Source organism: Parus major, chromosome 8 (genome assembly GCF_001522545.3).
Source record: "Parus major isolate Abel chromosome 8, Parus_major1.1, whole genome shotgun sequence".
Taxonomy (NCBI): domain Eukaryota; kingdom Metazoa; phylum Chordata; class Aves; order Passeriformes; family Paridae; genus Parus; species Parus major.
Window position 1 is genome coordinate 25,822,147 of NC_031777.1, and position 16,810 is coordinate 25,838,956.

A 16,810-nucleotide genomic window follows, 5' to 3' on the forward strand; every position below is an offset into this window, starting at 1 on the left:
TGAGTATCTCTGTTTTCTACAATTTTATGAAGTCTGACTGCTGAATGATTTACTACAAACTGGCAGTCACTGCCTGAAAATCCAGACCAGAATCTTTCTCTAAGTATATGAATATGCTGGAAAGGCAAGAAAGCAATGGAAATCTGATTACCTCCTGTAACTGGGGTATATTAAACTTTTTAATTCAGGCACTCCTAGTATTTAATCAGTATTTACTTTGAAAAACAAACACAGCAAAGCATAACCCCGTAATCCCCAAGGTGCTCATGAGATGTCATTTCTCTCTTGGGCATACCTGTCATTTTTCATTTGTGAATGACTGAAATTCTCTGCTTCTTGTTTACCATAAAATGTTCATAAAAGAAGAGGCTGTGGCTCACAAATAATGTAGAACTGCAACCCTGGGAGTAGCTGCAACTCGGAGCAGACTCAGATGTTTTAGATGTTCTGACTAGAGGCTTTGCCAAAAAAACTTATTTAACTCATTGTCTCCCTTTTCTGCAGCTACTCAGTTTTGGAGAGTTACTTGTTTTTAAAGACAGTCTTCCCTCAGATGTTTGGCTTTTCTGTAACAAAACCCTGTCTAATTCCTTTGGGTGGAAATGAGGACAAAAGGTAATCTTACCACCTTGCCCACACTCAGATATACCAGAATATTAAACCTAAGTGTCTGCCTGTTCTGAGGGCACAGAGCTGAGCTGTCAAAAGTGCAAATTTTAGCTGATTAACATGTGAAAATTTGGTTGAGATGTGAAAAATACTGTGCAAAACAATCTCATGAAACCAGGAAAATCTGTATCTATTTCCATTTTTGTAAGCAGATTTTGTGGCATAGTTTTTGAAAGAATTCACTTTTAAACTTGTGCACTATCTCACAGGTGTATCTTTCATTTGAATTGTATGCTGACTGAAGTAAAATTTCTAAGGCACATAACAACACATTGGATTTGTTGTTTGTTAAGTATTAACGAACATGATATTATAACAAATATTAACAATAAAGAAAATGGTCAGAATGTAAGTGAAATGATGATGAAAAACATGCAAGATATTGAAAGAAATTTCCAGATTCTTGTACTTTCTTAGGCAACTACTACAACTATTGAGTCACTCAAATTTATGACACTGCATCTTGGAGTTAGTAGGATGTGTGTCCTACCTACTCCTGCTGAAAGACTTTCCAGAACTTTGCTCAGATGAGAAATTTAATTTATGGTCTAGAGGTAGTCCTCTCAATTTGCTCTAAATTTGCTTTTATGTGCTTTCTGTATTTCTCCTTGCACAGTCAGCTGTTGTGACACATAATGTTAAAAATAAGCTTTGTCCTCTTGCAGCCTGGATTGACCCAATAAGTCTTTTTAACCCCAAACTTACAAGATTGCTACTTTACATCCCTGATTACCCTTTCAGCACCTGTTTCATAGAAATGAACTTTTCCTGAATACAGCTGACAAAAGTTATGTGGAACATCTGAGAAGAGGTTGTCCAACAATGTTTCATTTTTACTCATATTGTATTATCTGGCACATACCAGAAGAATATGTCTTATTTAAGGCTTTGGCTATTGGTGGCTCTCAGGAGGCAAAAGGGAAAAAAAAAAATGGTCCTACTGTAGTTTTGGAGTAATATTAATATATAATTTCAATATTATAAAATACATTATCAAACAATTTGTCTAGATTGTCTTTCTAGTTAACCTAGGTGAAGTTTGTTTTCTTGAAAGCTACTTTTATCTAGTGTTAAATAGTGGAGCATTAACATTAAAGCCTGATGTTTAATATTTATTAGGAGAAAAAAAATACTCTAAAGCACCGATCTTAATATTTAAAGTCTTTTAAAAACTGACCCAAAGCTTTCAGCTGAGAGGTATCTTCTCCCAGCATTAACTCTAACAATTAAAAATACATTTTCAGAGTCTTATCTCAATTTTGGGATAAAATGCTGCAGCTGCAGAGACTGAGCATAAGCTAATGCTGGCCCAGGTCAAGCTCTTACCAGTGAGAGCCACAAAGACAGCCAGTCACTGTGGAAGAACAGCTGTTCAGCCTGCTCTGTTTATCTTATCATTCAAATGCATTTTGATATGTGCTCCAAAAAATCAGCAAACTGATCTCATCTCCCCTTTCTAAATCTGCCTTTAATTTACACTCTGCAATAGCCAAGATCTTAATGTTTCATAAGCAGCAAAACCCTTGAAAAACTCATGGTTTATAATTTGTCTTCAGAGAAGATGAAAATTGCTTCTTTTGATGGGATGTACCACTGAAAAGATTCCGCTTTAATTCATTAATGATATGGAAAGATGACCTAGAAAAACAAAATTCCCTCTTGCCATTGGAACGTGGAAACCTAAAATCAAGAAGAATTTTGCCTGCTGGCCAAATTCTGCTTTTTCAGTGTGGTAAGAGGTGACAGGATCAGGGGTAGTGTGAGGGGAAGAAAGCAGAATCAGAAATCCCCAACTGTGCAGCCTGGACACCCCAGAGCAGGGTGGGCAAGGGCAACACATGCTCTGCACCCCACAGAGTGATGCAGGAAGGAGGAGCTGTGCACATCCATTGTTTCCCAAAGGAAAAAGATCTGTTTTTCTGCCTCTCCACTGATATTGGTGCAAACCAAAATATTGTTGTGCTTGGGGTTTCTGGAGAAGTATAAGGGGACTGAGAATGGGGTGCAGAACCTTTCACTAAAGGGAAAAGAGCATAAATAATGTTGAGATTCAGTAAAATCCTTGACATCAGATGGCTGCTTAGTGGTTTTCAGGTTTTCCTGTGTTACATTCTTGTGCTGTGTAAATGGTATTGTTTTCGCTTCTCGTAGTTTGATCTTCAGCTTTAAAAACAAGCTTACCACAGGTGCAGAGTATCTGCAACAAATATCAGCACACTGACCCATGGTTTTCTTTCTATATTTAGATGTAGACCTGAACCAACTCAGAAACATCTCCAAGAAACAAATCAGTATTCTTAAAATCAACTCTTTGTTCTCCTCTAGGATGATCTGAAAATCCAATACCCACATGACAAGTGTTATATAATGCCCCCGTGGCAATTCTTATTTAACCAAATACAGATGTGTTGACTGTCAGGAGAGGCAGCTCCCTGTCCAGCCCCAATTATTTGTGCGTGTTCTTTTGGCAAGAGCTCAGTTATGTGCAGTATCCATCCCTTTCAGTGTAATGAAGGTGAAAAGTTCAGCTATCTCTAGACAAGACCCTGTGATTTGAGCAGAAAAACATTAGAAACCCTGTTGGGCCTGGGTTGGATTTGCAAAATATGCACACTCTTAGGGAGGGACAAATAGCTAAATCCAAAAATGTCCAAGGCCTAAATCTACAAGTTCAGAGCCTTCCCTCAGGACCCACCTTAAATCTGGTGGTAGTTTAGCTTCTGTCAATAAAGATACTAAATCTGGTAGCAAGTCCTGCTGGTGCCAGAGCTCTGTTCCCAAACTACACCCTCTCTGGGCCTATAGGTAATTATTCCTTGCACAGCTGAAGGGAGAAAGTGCTGTCTCAAAGCACTTGATATCCCCAGAAGCAGGGTCTTATCTGGGAGTCAGAGCCAAAGCCAGCACAGGTTTGAGGGAAAGCTGAATTCCCTGTGCATTTCCCATTATCAGAGGGCACTCATATCAGCTTGTAAAGGGTGAGGAAATGGGGCTGAAAAAACCCTCAAGAATAGGTTTCCCTTAAAAAGGCTGAGCAGAAACAGACACATCTCTCTCATCAGTTTCCAGACCATTAAAGGACTCCTAAAATGCAATGTTCATGCATGATATGGAAAATTAAGAGAAGTAATGATTTTGAAATGGTGGAGTGTCTGATCTTGTAAGTCTTTATTAAACCTCCATTGTTAAAGGTATACATGCTCATGAAGAAGTTGGATTTTTTATTTCTAAAAAGATAAATACTCAGATTTTTAGTGAAAGCCATCTCTTTCTAGGAAATAAAAAAGAGAGAATTAAAGGAATGGTGCAGATTAAAAACTGAGTTGCCAGCAATAGAGTTTTCGGAAAGAGAATTCCTAGAGAAGCAGGGCAGATAGTCAAGTGTGTCAAATGTGAAACTGATGAGCCTTTTCCAACATTAACATCTTTGAGTGTAAAATTCTCATCTTACTGAATGTGGGGATGTGGTGACATCTCAAGCTACAAACTTTTTACATTCTAGTAAAAGAGCTTCCCTTAATTATTTAAGTATAATTAGAGTTTAAGCACCACCCCCCATGTAATTTCTCTTGATTTTGTGTTTCTCAGCATGCTGCTCTTTACAGATCATTTTGGAGCAAACTGCTATGTATGAAAATACCTTGTAAAATGTCACAGTGGAAATCAATACCTGTTGTATTGAAATAATAATTCCCTCGTCTCCTTCCTTTTAATCTACATTCCTTCAGCCACAGATGCCATGAAACTGCGTTGTCATATTGGCTACACAGAAATGTTATTTTAATTGTCATTTTTGTATCTGCTCCATGCAAGGCAATTCCAGCCCTTTCAAGCACATCTCATGCACCATTTTATTCATGTTGGGAGTAATTTTCATAGCCTGTTCACAAGCTGGTTCCCATTTTCACTGTATCTTTGTTCAGCTATGGTTAAAACTCATTGTACATCTTCCCTAAAAAGGTTGCAAAAGATATTATTCCTTGAGCACAACACTTAAATACTTTCCCAGTGCTGGACAATAGCATTCAACCACAGTTTTTTGTTAATGTACCAAGAGACAAAGACTAAGATGAGTGGAAAGGATAAAATGTTTCCACATGACTGAAATAGGAGGTTCCCCACTAATACCAAAACTGAAGTCTGGACAAACTGCATGCCCCTCATATACATTAACTTTGTAGAAGCACAATAATTTTTATATGGAAAAAGAATTATTTCCTTTCTAGTCCTCTATTAAAAAATGGTTTTGTCCAATATTTTTTAAACCAAGGGAAAACAATGTGACAAATATTATTGTCCAGTGGCTCCCACATAACTTCTAAATGTTGATACACACATTTTAGAAACTTATACCAGTGAATTGGACAGAGACCATTGTTCAGATACAGATGTATCTGCTCTGCTACACCAATAGTGTGCCCTTCCCAAGAGGTAGCTGTAGTAAGGATCTAGCAAGTATTTTACTGGATCTGTCTAGAAACTATAATACCTGGAGGATGTGGCCAGAGCAATGAGCAAGGCTTGAAGGATCCCTCTGATGAAGACAATGGGATTCTTCTTGGTGATGAAGAAATACATCATTGGCAGAATAAACAGCCCGTGCACCACCAGGCCGCACACCACCGTAATGGCATAGAAACCCAGCTTCTTCCCAATGGCTGAGGGGTCATCCATTTCCAAGATTTTGCCAGCTATTAGGAACACAATTCCAAATGGAAAATACCTGAGCAAAAAGAAAGACAGTCATTATTAGGAGACAGCTCCCTTCCATCACACGGCAAGAGCTGGCTGCTCCTTCCAGTGGTGGTACAGTGCCAGCACTCTCTGGGTTTGGCTCTTCTGGCTCCACAGAGAGGAGGATGCCCAGAACACTGGGCTGAACAGTGTTTTTCTGTTCTGAGGGTCCCCCTCAGCACAGCTGAGATTATGGTGCTGGCAAGGAACACCTTTAAAATGTTTTGGTTCTGAAGGCAGCTCTGACTTTTTAGCTTCAGGCAGGTAAATTACTGTGAAGAAGGGAATGAATCCTAAGCTCCCCTCATGTGTTTGTGCTCATGTAGCTGTTCATGGATTTTTGTTGGGAGCTCTTAAGTAAACGTTTGTGTTGCCTTTGGAAGACAGAGGAGAAACACCAACATGCATTAGACATGCTCATGGACTGCCTGGGGGTTTCATTTGGGGCAGATAAATAGGCAGAAGTATTGTTAGTTTCTGAATCCACTCTGGACAGGTGCTTTATCAAAACTGTTGTACTTCTGTGTGCAGCTGTGTACAAGGTCATGGATGCCAAAAAGCTTTAGATTAAAAAAAAATCTGGGAGCAGCCAGCCATTTTCCACTTGCAGCTGTGCCATCTCCAGAGACTTGATACTACTTCCTCATTTTTCCAGAAATAAACTACCTCCTTTTACATATCCACCCAAGCAATCATTCCCTGACCCAGCTCAGTCAGACTGGACCAGGTAGCTGGAAAGAGAGGCTGAGCGCTGGTTCCCTGCCCCAGGTCAGGCTGGGCCACACTGGGGGACATCCTGAAGTGAGAAGAAGGTGCTAAGCTGATAGCTCTTGTTCTTGGCACCTGCTGTTCCTCTGATCTTTGGGGCAGGTGTGTTGGCAGGGCCGGCTGGGTCTGCAGCAGTGCTGGAAGGGATGAAAATACCAGCTAGAGCAACCCACCATGCTTCTCCCTTGTGTGGGCTGGGTGGCTGTGATCCCTCTTGGCATGCCCAGGCATTGGCAGTGCCCTTGGGGTGTACAGAACCCCACCCAGCTATACCATGTTCTGTCACTTGGGAGTAACATAGAGGGTGCCTCGTCAAAAGGATGCTACAGACCAGGGACAGATGTATGTGCATCCTTAAATGCTGATGCCCTGCAAAACTTAGGGTTTTTCATCCTCATTTATTTCCCTGGAAATAAATTTTTGAGCATCTTTTTCTGTGCATCTTTTTCTGTTGAAATGTTCTTTCTATTTTTAAAAAATATTGATTTTCTTAGTAAAACGGTTACCTACCAAACAGCAACTGCAACTATCTTCATGACAGATTCGTTCAAACACTGGCAAAAGCTGACCAAAGGGACACCGCTGTTCCCCATTCTTCCCAACATTATACCTGCAATCAGAGCATTCAGGTTCAGTTTCTCAGGTGTATTCACACAGCCCCAGTGCTTTCCCTCCCTGCTGAAACTCAACCCCTGGTAGCAAGGCTGTGTCCTTAACCATCAGTCTCAGAGCCCTGTGAGGGATTTACCTCCTCGGAGTGATCTGTGGAAGACAAACTGAGGAACATTTTCTAGTGAAGGAATCTGTCTCTGCCTACAACCGGCAGCACCAATGAGGACTTGGGAGGCAAAGCCAGGTTTTGAGGTTCGCTCTAGTAATGGGAAGTTAGTAATGAAGTCTCTCATATTTTTAGTAGCTTTCTGTCTACATAATTAACCTTTATAATCAGCCAGGCTTTGCAGTTTTTGGGGAAGTAAGGAAATGCAAATTCATGGGAAGAAAGGCCAAATTGCTATAAAGACTAACCAGTAAAGAAGAAAGCAAATATAACCCGTGTATGTGCCCCATTGCTCAGAAAGGAAATTAATACAGCTCTGGTATGTGTCATCTAACCATATATTCTCCAGACAGTGTTAGTTTCCATTAATGCATATAAATAGGTGACATTTTCCTATAGTTAATTATCCTCCCTGAAAGGATTATAAGTGATCGAGTCAGTTGCTCAAAGAAGCACTTCAAAAACTGGCTGCACCGAGGGAGTTTGCCTGTTGAGGGGAGCTGCCTGGGGAAGCAGGGGCTGGCAGTGGGGTGTGTGCTGCCACTTGCTCTGATGTGCAGTGTCCTTGCTTTGAGCAGGAGCAGCTCTGTCCCTTGGAGCCCACAGCTCAGAGCCACGTCCCCTGCTGAGGCAGGGAGGGAGGCTTTCAGCTGCCTTATCCAGGGATTTCACAATTGCAGTGCTCTCAAAACAAAAGCCTGAAATAGTCCCTGGTGATGACAATTGTTGAGGGTTTGGTGTCTCAGGTTTGTTCGTGGCTGATACAGCCAGAGGTGACCCAGCAGCCATGCTGTGGGTGACAATCCTGTTTTTTGTACATCAGCCAGGAAGAAACCAGCTCTCAGCTTCCACCTCCTGAGCCCCGGGCCAGCAAGACTGAGGGGCTCTGTGAAAGCTGCACATTCAGTTCTGGACAGACAATGAATGGTCTGTTCTCAGAAGTAGAAAAGTGCCCTTGGTCCTAATAAGTAAATGTAATTAATTCATTCATATCCAGTATGTTTTGAGGGGAATAGTGTTTGCGGTGATGTTGTACTTTGGAAATGGACTATAAAATACTACAAACTGGGAGACAGCCAGTTTCCAGCAGGGTTGTACAGGGAATACCACCCACTGGAGAAGTTAAAAAAACAGAGACAAATCCACTAATTCCAGGTTTGAATCTTGACCCCTTTTTCTGGTATGAACCATAACATACAGTCAAAGATGTTTTATGGAACTACCTTTGCTGACCAGATTAACTTCCAAGAATAAATTTACTTAAGGAAAATTTGATCAGCATTTTCTTATAAAAGTCATCAGAACTTTATGATTAACTAGGAAATGTTTGTTTAAATTTCTTCTTTCAAATCCACAACATAACACTCAGGGCACCAATGAGTTCCTCCAGCAAGTTAAACTAAATAAATAAGCCAGACAGAAGCTCTTACTCTGACAAGCTACTAGGTCCTGCTATCTTCATTGCAGGACACCAAAAATAAATCAAGAGGTTTCAGTCAAAAAAGGAATATCCACAGATTAAAAACTCATAAAACAATATATGGGTTGGCATACTGGTAGAGGGGCCATGGGTCTGATCTGGTGGTAATTCCTACCTCCTCTGAGCACACTGTACAAGGTTCTCTTACAGATGGGTCATAAATAAAAGCCAAAAATAATTGAGAAAAAAAAAATATTATAAGTGAATGTGCAGAAAACACAACTCCATGGAACAAAAGTCATCAAGGATTTTGAAAATTTTTGTCTTTGAAAGTGTAGGGGAACAGCTCTGTAACAGTCTTGCCTTTCTCCCCCTCAAAGTTTAGATAGAAGCAGTTAAAAAAGCTGAGTCAAGAAACCAAGCAACCCAACCCCAATCCTTTTCTCTTAGACACTTGGATTGTCACAAACCAAACATGTCTGAAACCTACCCATCGTGGCAGAGAATATCACAATCCCAAGTACATTCATGCCATCACTAGCGCCTGGCTCTGATTTGTAAATCACTTCAGGAGGGGGGGTGATATCCAAGGCAAAATTCTGGACATTGGATCCATTCTCATCCTGGACTCCATAAATTATAATGCGACGAGTAGTGCTTTCAGATGATGCTTTGTTTGATTTAATGATGGGAATACTCCTGGTGCGATACTGAAAGAAAATAAAATAGTTTTTATTACAATATCCCAGCAGGAATTAATAGTTTAATGAGACCTCCTAAGTGCTCTATTTCAACAATGCTGCACGTTGAAGGGACAGCCATGAAAAGGAGAATGAAAACTCCTCTCCCTGTCTGATAAAATCTGTAAATACAGTTGAATTTTTGGAAAAAAAGACGTAAAAACCCCACACTTTCCTATAATGAGATCCTGGTGCAGCAAACACTTTGCCTCCTGACAAAGCTACTTTCCTGTAAGACATAATTAGGAATGACTTCCTAGAGGTTCTGAGTGCCCTTCTCTTTGTGAGGTTCCCATGAAATATTCCCCCAGGTGAAATAAATACAGCCATGCCTCTTGCTAACTCAGAACTTTTAGATGAACTTTTCCTGCCAAATTCCAACCTGATTAATTAGCTTCTTCCCCACTACATTATTTTGTTGATTTAATTGAACATGGTATTCTGTTCTTCCATTGTGTGATGTTGCAGGGTGCTCTTAAATATATTCCAGCTCTCCTCAGGTGAATGAGGAGCTGACGTAGGAGTGGGTATTTATTCTCTAGTCGCACTAGAGACCACATTATCTCTGTTTTGCCTTCAGATACCATGGCTGCTGAGGCTAATAGAATGGGACTCATTAATTCCTAAATTCCTCCTTGCTGAAGGTACTAACAGTGTCTGCAATCATATGCCATGTCTGTATCTGGGTTATGTTTTACAAAGATACATGTTTCATATGATGCTGGCTCATGTCTTTCATCAGCAAAAGGAATATAGCCACTTACCTGCTTGAATGTGGCCTCAACAAGATTGGCTGGGAACATGTTCCTAAAAATGAACAAATAGAAGAATAATTTCTATGGAACTGAAACAAACTTATTTTTACTGTGTGTTAGGTCTGCCATGATAAATCAGTTCTTTGCCCTCCTGGAGAGCAAGGGCTGGGCAGATGCAGAGGATGCCACTTTCTCCCACAGTGCCATACAGCTGTGCCTGGCTGAGCCCAGCTCAACAGAGACAACTCCTGAGAACTAAAGTTCTGGGACTTGCTTCCAAACACCTGGGGTGAGACCCAGGAGCTCTGGCTGCAGATTCTGGCTCTGCCACAGTCTCCATGTTGTGACTGGGGTGACATAATTGCTATGATTCCCTTCCCCATCTGCTGATTGGGAGGATGAATATTCTTCTATTCCATATTTTGTCTTCCCTACTTAGATAATGAGCTGTTCAAGACAGTCAGAGATGTATTCTTGAGACCTCTGGGTCAATCTACTGTGGCACTTCTAAATACTCCTGTGCTAATTCATAGACTGTAGTACCCCTGGTACATTTTCATTGCTAAAATTGCAAGTTATGTAGACTTTGCAGTGGTTGGGTCAAGAACAGTTTGCTTTTCAAAAAGAGGATCTCATTCCTGATTAAAAGAATTGGGATTAGAGCTGTACAGTGCTCAATTTTATTTTGTTACAGTTCTGAGGCTTTAGAACCTGAATGAGGCCAGTGGCTTCATCTTTGCTTGCAGCTGAGCTACTGAGGAAGGCAATGACCCAACACTGAGACTGCAGGGAGACCAATAGATTTTTAATTCCAAAAGGGACTCTTTTTGTCACCTCTTCTGACTTTCTGTGTAACATTTCACACAATTATATCCAGAGCTAATTTATTACTTCAGTTTGAAATGGATACTACCTTGCAGAAAGACAGTCGATTCTAATTTGAAATGGAGAGCACTCCCTCTACAGGTTTCAAAGAGGAATCAGTATAATTGGGCAAAAAAATAGCTAAAAAAAGTCATATATTTCCATGCAGCATTTGGGAATCAAGACTTGTGTGATGATTCTAATGGGATCATTTTCAGGACTGATTTATTTCCAACCCTAAGCTTCTGAACCTTGGGGCAGAAGACAGTGACAGTCTATGACCCAATTATCTTCTTTCATATACCTGTATTTATGCAAGGAGAAACTCCTGAATTCTCCAACAAAATGACTTTTAATTCACAGTCCTTCTTAAACCCCAAGACAGGTTAACACTCAAATATATGTAAAAATCTATTCTCAATTCCAAAGAGAGTTGCTGTGTACATGGACATTTAGAAGAATGCTGAACCAGAGACATTTTCCAGAGCTGCTTTCCTCTCTGCAGCAGCAGCAGCACATACTTGTTGCTAATGGAGTCACTGTGCAGCACTGGCTTAGAAAACAGGAATTTTTTTTTTTATTTTAAGTGCTCATAACACGGTATTATGGTCACACTTAAAAGTATGAGCTAGATTCTGCATCAGTAGCATCAATCACTGAGAGCAATTGCTACAAAGCAGTAATTAATTATCATTTTTAGGGAGAACCATGGGAGAAAAATTTAATTAAGTGATAACTGTACTGCCTAATGATTGAAACAGAAGACTGAACATGAGAGGGACTTGTTGATCTGCTGCTTGAGAGCAGATGAGTCTCATAAAGGCATTGGATTGTCTCTGCAGACTGTCCATGAAGCTGCTGCTTCTCTAGTTCAAATGTCAAATGTGTAGCCAAAACAAGACACAGACAAGAGGCAGCTGTGCATCCTTTCCCTGTCAGGTGCAGGCACAACCTTCTGCCTGAGCCCTGGGGCTTGACTGACACAGGGAACCAACAGAGGAACAGCTGGATGGAGCTGGGCCTGGGAAGATGGAGTGGATGTTTATAGCAAGGGGAATCACTGGACAGTAAAGGTGGTTACTGCTTTATTGTGCCTCATAAGGGACTTCTGCTTCCAGATTGTTAAAGGCTTCATTAATATTCATTTGTCTTTGTTTTGTGATTTGAGATGCTGGGCTGAAAGGTGCTATGGGAGTGCTCAGTGTGATGGTTGTGCTCTGACCTTCTGTGTGAATGTGAAATATTCTGAAAGTAGAGATCCACGTGGAGATTCCAGCACAGCTCTGAATATGCACCTCACGTATGAGCTGTGGCTTTACACAGAAACAGGAATTTAATTGCTGATGATTTCCACTTTCTCTCTCATAGTCCTAATTAGTAGAATTAAGAACAATTAAGACTGCTTGAGAAAGGAAATATCATATGGTTAGTAGCTAGATTAAATGTTAGACAAATTTGTAGAGGATTAAAGCATTTTGTTTCTTTATCATTCTTTATCCTGCAGGAATTACAACTACCCACTTAATACTAGATGCTGGAATTCCCCCAATATTTTTTAATAAATTATGCACTGTGATCCAGTCTTTGGGACTAGCCTTACCAAAGATACACAATTTATCTGGTGAAAGGATGACCTGAATGTGTTTGCCAGAGCCTCAGCTTATTTTTATTTTAAGCTGGTTTACTTGGATTGAGAAAATCCAGTATTAGCCAAAATTAAGTTTTGTTAATTAAAAACATTTAAGAGAGCAGTTGGTGAATGAGAACTTTAATGGACTAAAAACAAAAAATGAGAAGAAAGAATTGAACTGCCACCTAAAGATGGAAGGTGACTGGGAGGGTTTCTTGGTTCTGTCAGGCCTCTTCAGAAACACTTCTTGCTTGAGGGGTGTGTTTTGCTGCACACTGATAATTCCAGCCATGAGCTGGATGTTTAGCAAGGACCTCCTGGGAATGGTTCAGAACAAGAGACTGAAGGGAGTGTGATATGGAGGATTTGACTTTTTAGTATGGAACTGGGATGGGGAGGGCTGGCTGGATCCTCACAAGGTCCTTGGGATAGCCCTCCTGTGGTCTCCTGCCAACTGAGCCTGAGTCCCAGGGAATGCTATGGAGTGGGAACTTTAGTCTGGCTGAAAACCCAGACATGCATTTGCCCAAACATATGACAAAATGAATGGCAGAATGTTGTAGCCTGTCCATCTCTGCCCACCTCTGTTCCAAGCACCCAGCCTGCCACCAGATTGTCCCCTGCAGATCTCTATGAGCTTTACTGCAGCTCTGGATGAGATCCAGGTGTACCCACATGGGTCTGATCCCAGGATCATAAGGTGAGGCTGTGTCTCTACTCAGACACTGTGTCTATCACTAATGTACACTGAATTAAAAACACTGCCAGCATTTACAAAGGAGTGATTCAAAGTGAGCTCATCATTGCTGTCAGCACCTATAAATACTCTTGTGTTTGTTCAATTAAGAAAGCCAAGCAGGTGAAATACTTCTGAAGTTCCAGCATTGCTTGCAGATTGCTTACAAGACACAGGTCACAAAATAAGAATGCAGGAAACTTAATGTGATCTGGGATTCATTTCTCTAGCACAAGCAACATTGTCTCTAACCTCAGTGGCTCAGTTCAGCATTCCTAGCAGAAATAATTTCACATAAGAGTAGGGAATTAAACCTACTGCATAACAGTGACTGAGTCTGGTTTAAAACATAGATAAATTTAGGTCTGAGACAAGGATATTGTTGTAAAACAGAAACAGAAGACATAGGCTTTCTGATTACATAAAAAATTAACAGCTGAATACTGCCTGCCCTGAGGAATAACATTTCCCAGAGCACCTTCTGCCTCAGGAACTCTGCCAGATAGAGCAGGAGGATTCAGCTGAGGCTAGAAGGGTGAATGTGCATGAAGCTTCAATATCAGCTCAGTGAATGTTCTACAGAGCTGAGCTACTGAGCCACAGCTGGCACAGCGAGCCTGGCCTGCCCTTGCTGTGACAGCAGCACATACGCACAAGTGACCTACCAATCACCATCTTTGACTACAGCCTGCTGTGATGCACAGGCTGCTGCATTCCATGAGCAAATTTTGGAGCCCTTCCCTAATTCTGCATGGGATAAGAGGATTCAGATGTAGATGTATTGAATTAGGAATGTGTATGTACATGTAATACGAGACAACTATGGCAACATATGTTCTGCACTTTGGTAGTCTTGGATTTTGAGGAAATCCTAAAAGCTTGTATGGAGTGAAGGCAGCACCTGGACTGAGCAGGTCTGAGGCTGCAGCTTCCCATTAGACAGAGGACAAATCAGCATCTTGCCAAAAGTGGCAGGTCCTCTTCCTTTCCCCATTGTCTCCCAGCAACTGACCTATTAACAATTATTAGAGTTGATTGGTTTTGTTCCCCTAATTTCAGCTGCTTTAGGAAGCTGAATTGTGTTAGGAAGCTGTTCTTCAGCACTGTCCCTAGGATGTGGGAGCCCTCTTGTCTCTTTAGAAGGTGGTTGGCTCTGAGAAGCACAGTCCAGAGGGACACAAAGAGCAGCACTGTTAGACTGTGTCACTGTGACGCTGTTAACTGAACTGTCCAGAGAACATGAGCCTGCAGCTGCTGGGACAGCTCGTTTCACATCCCCTGGATAACTTCTGTTAGAAATAACAGGCCAGACTCTGGTTTCAGTAATGCTACTGAATGTCTGGTATACTCATTCTGAGTCCTGACCACAGTGTCATTAACTCAAAGCATTCAGCTTTTGCAGATCCTCTCAGTCAGAAATGAGGCCAGTGGCTCTAGTGCGGGACAGCCACAGGTATGGCAGATGTTGTTTCCTTGACTTAGAACACCCCTTCCCTCTGGCACTCTGTGCTCTGCAGCCCCAATCTGGTTTTGCTCTCAGACTTTGATGTTATCAGCACCTAATCCCTGCCACAGCAGACAGTCTGGCTGCAGTCTCCCACGCTGGGGAATTAAAGCCACCAGACTGGGGGTTTTGCTACATATGTGTCCTCATAATATTTATTGGCCTATATTCGCGCTAGGCATAAAGCAGCTTTGGATGCTCTGCTCTCAAATTTGAGCAAGCGTAGCTGAGCTTGCAAGAACATTGTTTGAAGGCTGGAAATTTGACAGTATTCTAATATTTAAGTGTTTTGAGACCTTACCCTGTCACTATATACAGCAAGGGTACGGAGAGCAAAACTGGAGCCTGAATGGTTTGAATGAGAGCTGTAAAGTTTCCAAGTTGTTCCAAGAATGAACAGCACTCTAGCTCCTATTTACTACAGGCTGAGGTCATTCTCATTTCAGGACATTATCTTAATCTCAAGAATTTGTCATGTTGTCTGCATGAATTCATCATCAGCTGTGTAGACTCCTCACTACTGTTACATATGAGCCACAAATCCTGTCTTTAGTCACACACCTGATACCTTCCTGCTGGTGTCAGAGGCTCCAGCAGGATTTGCACTGCTAAAAGCAAGGGCAAAATTTAATCCAGAAAGACCAAAAAACCAGCCTATAACAGGGACCATGTGAGAAACATCAGTAGTCACCTCCAGTGACTCATCTCATTTCTCAGTATCAATCACACTACCTCCTGCTAAAAGAACCAAAGAAGGCTTTTGCAGAATTAATGAGGCACTAAAATCCTCATTATTGGGATAAAAAAGTACTTAGAGAATGCAAAAATCGCTAATCAGGTCTAAGTTACTTTGTCTTGCTTTGTTGGTTTTTTTTTCAAAGATCAGAGCAGAACTCATTTATGGAATAATTTTGTCAAATGTGGACTTTTTATCTGTCCTGAGGGCTGCATGGCATTTCACTTCTAGTAAGAGATCTGAACTTTCACTTCCTCTGAAAGAAAAGGTCCTGACAAAGCCCCAACAGGGCTTTGGCGGTCTGAAAGTGGAAGCACAAGTACATCACAGCTTTAGGCATCTTGAAAAGGCTGAATGATACCAAAGGTAACATGACAGGCCCGACATATTTCCACTGTGATTCCAGCAAGGCAAGTTATTCCATTAAAAGTGTATGTTTACACTGGAAGAGGTCCAGACAAATTGTCAGGAGGGTGGACAACAAATTTCCCTGCGAGGTAGAAGCTTTCCTAGTGCAGTGTTTCCCAGTTTCCTAGTGTAATTCCTGGCCCTTGTGCACCTCTCCCTCTGTGACTAAAGCCTGACCAGAGAGCAGAATTTGCTTCATAGCTCATCTCATCAGAGTGGTTTTCATCATGGAATTATCTTTATTCCATGTTGGATTCATTTTGTGCCAAATAGAGACCCCACATTTAGAGGCTTGAGGGTTCTTTGTAAATGCATAAGGTTGGGGCTCCTGTGGAGATTAAACTCTTAAAAATTAACCAGAAAAAAGACCTGGGCCCAGTGCAGTATATTTTCTGGTATAAAGCTGGTTTTGTGAGACAAAAAAAGCCCTGAAAATCTGAAAATAGTGAAAAGTGGTACTTTGCCATAGGGGACTGATAAATATTTCTATCACAGTACACAGTGGCTTTTGGCAAAAGATACATTAATCTACAGCTTAGTTATTTTTAAAAGTTCTTAGTTTAAACCTGGATCATCTAATGCACTTTAAAATATCTTACTGTGTCTACATACAATTCAGTTTTCAGTTGTAAACTTCTAAAGGTGTGATTCCTGATTCTGCACAGCCTGGACTTTTTCCACACTACAGTAGATCATCCTGGGTTTTTTCTGCCCTATTTTCAAGAAACACAATTTCAATAATATAAACTATAGCCCTTAGCTTGAAAAAAAGGAAAGGAAGTGATTTTAAAGAGTGCTCAGGATTCCCATGAAAACATAAATCCTCTACAGTGTTTATATCCTCTTCTAACTCTTACTGGTATAAAAATAAAGCCTCTCTTGGTTAAGCCAAATTGATTTTCTGGGTACCTGCTATTAAATTGGATGCAATCCTGAATATTCAGTGGTAAACTGCTCTGATTTCTCCTTCCAGTAAACAGAAATGTATAAATTTATTTGTTATGGGTCAAGGTGTGATTTGATCCTGTCTGCCTTCACTGGATTGGTGTATTTGGGGCTTTTGAGCTG

The 16,810-nt window shown here is 41.0% G+C and overlaps 1 protein-coding gene across 1 annotated transcript in view; it reads right to left on the bottom strand.

Moving 5' to 3' along the window:
* SLC1A7 (solute carrier family 1 member 7) overlaps positions 1–16,810 on the bottom strand; it is a 49,826-nt gene that overhangs the window by 12,338 nt on the left and 20,678 nt on the right. The window contains exons 4-7 of the mRNA XM_015636448.2: positions 9,874–9,916; positions 8,860–9,079; positions 6,682–6,781; positions 5,159–5,392 (exon numbers count right to left, since the gene is read on the bottom strand). Coding sequence (XP_015491934.1) covers positions 5,159–5,392; positions 6,682–6,781; positions 8,860–9,079; positions 9,874–9,916 — 597 coding nt within the window. The remainder of the gene's footprint in view (positions 1–5,158; positions 5,393–6,681; positions 6,782–8,859; positions 9,080–9,873; positions 9,917–16,810) is intronic.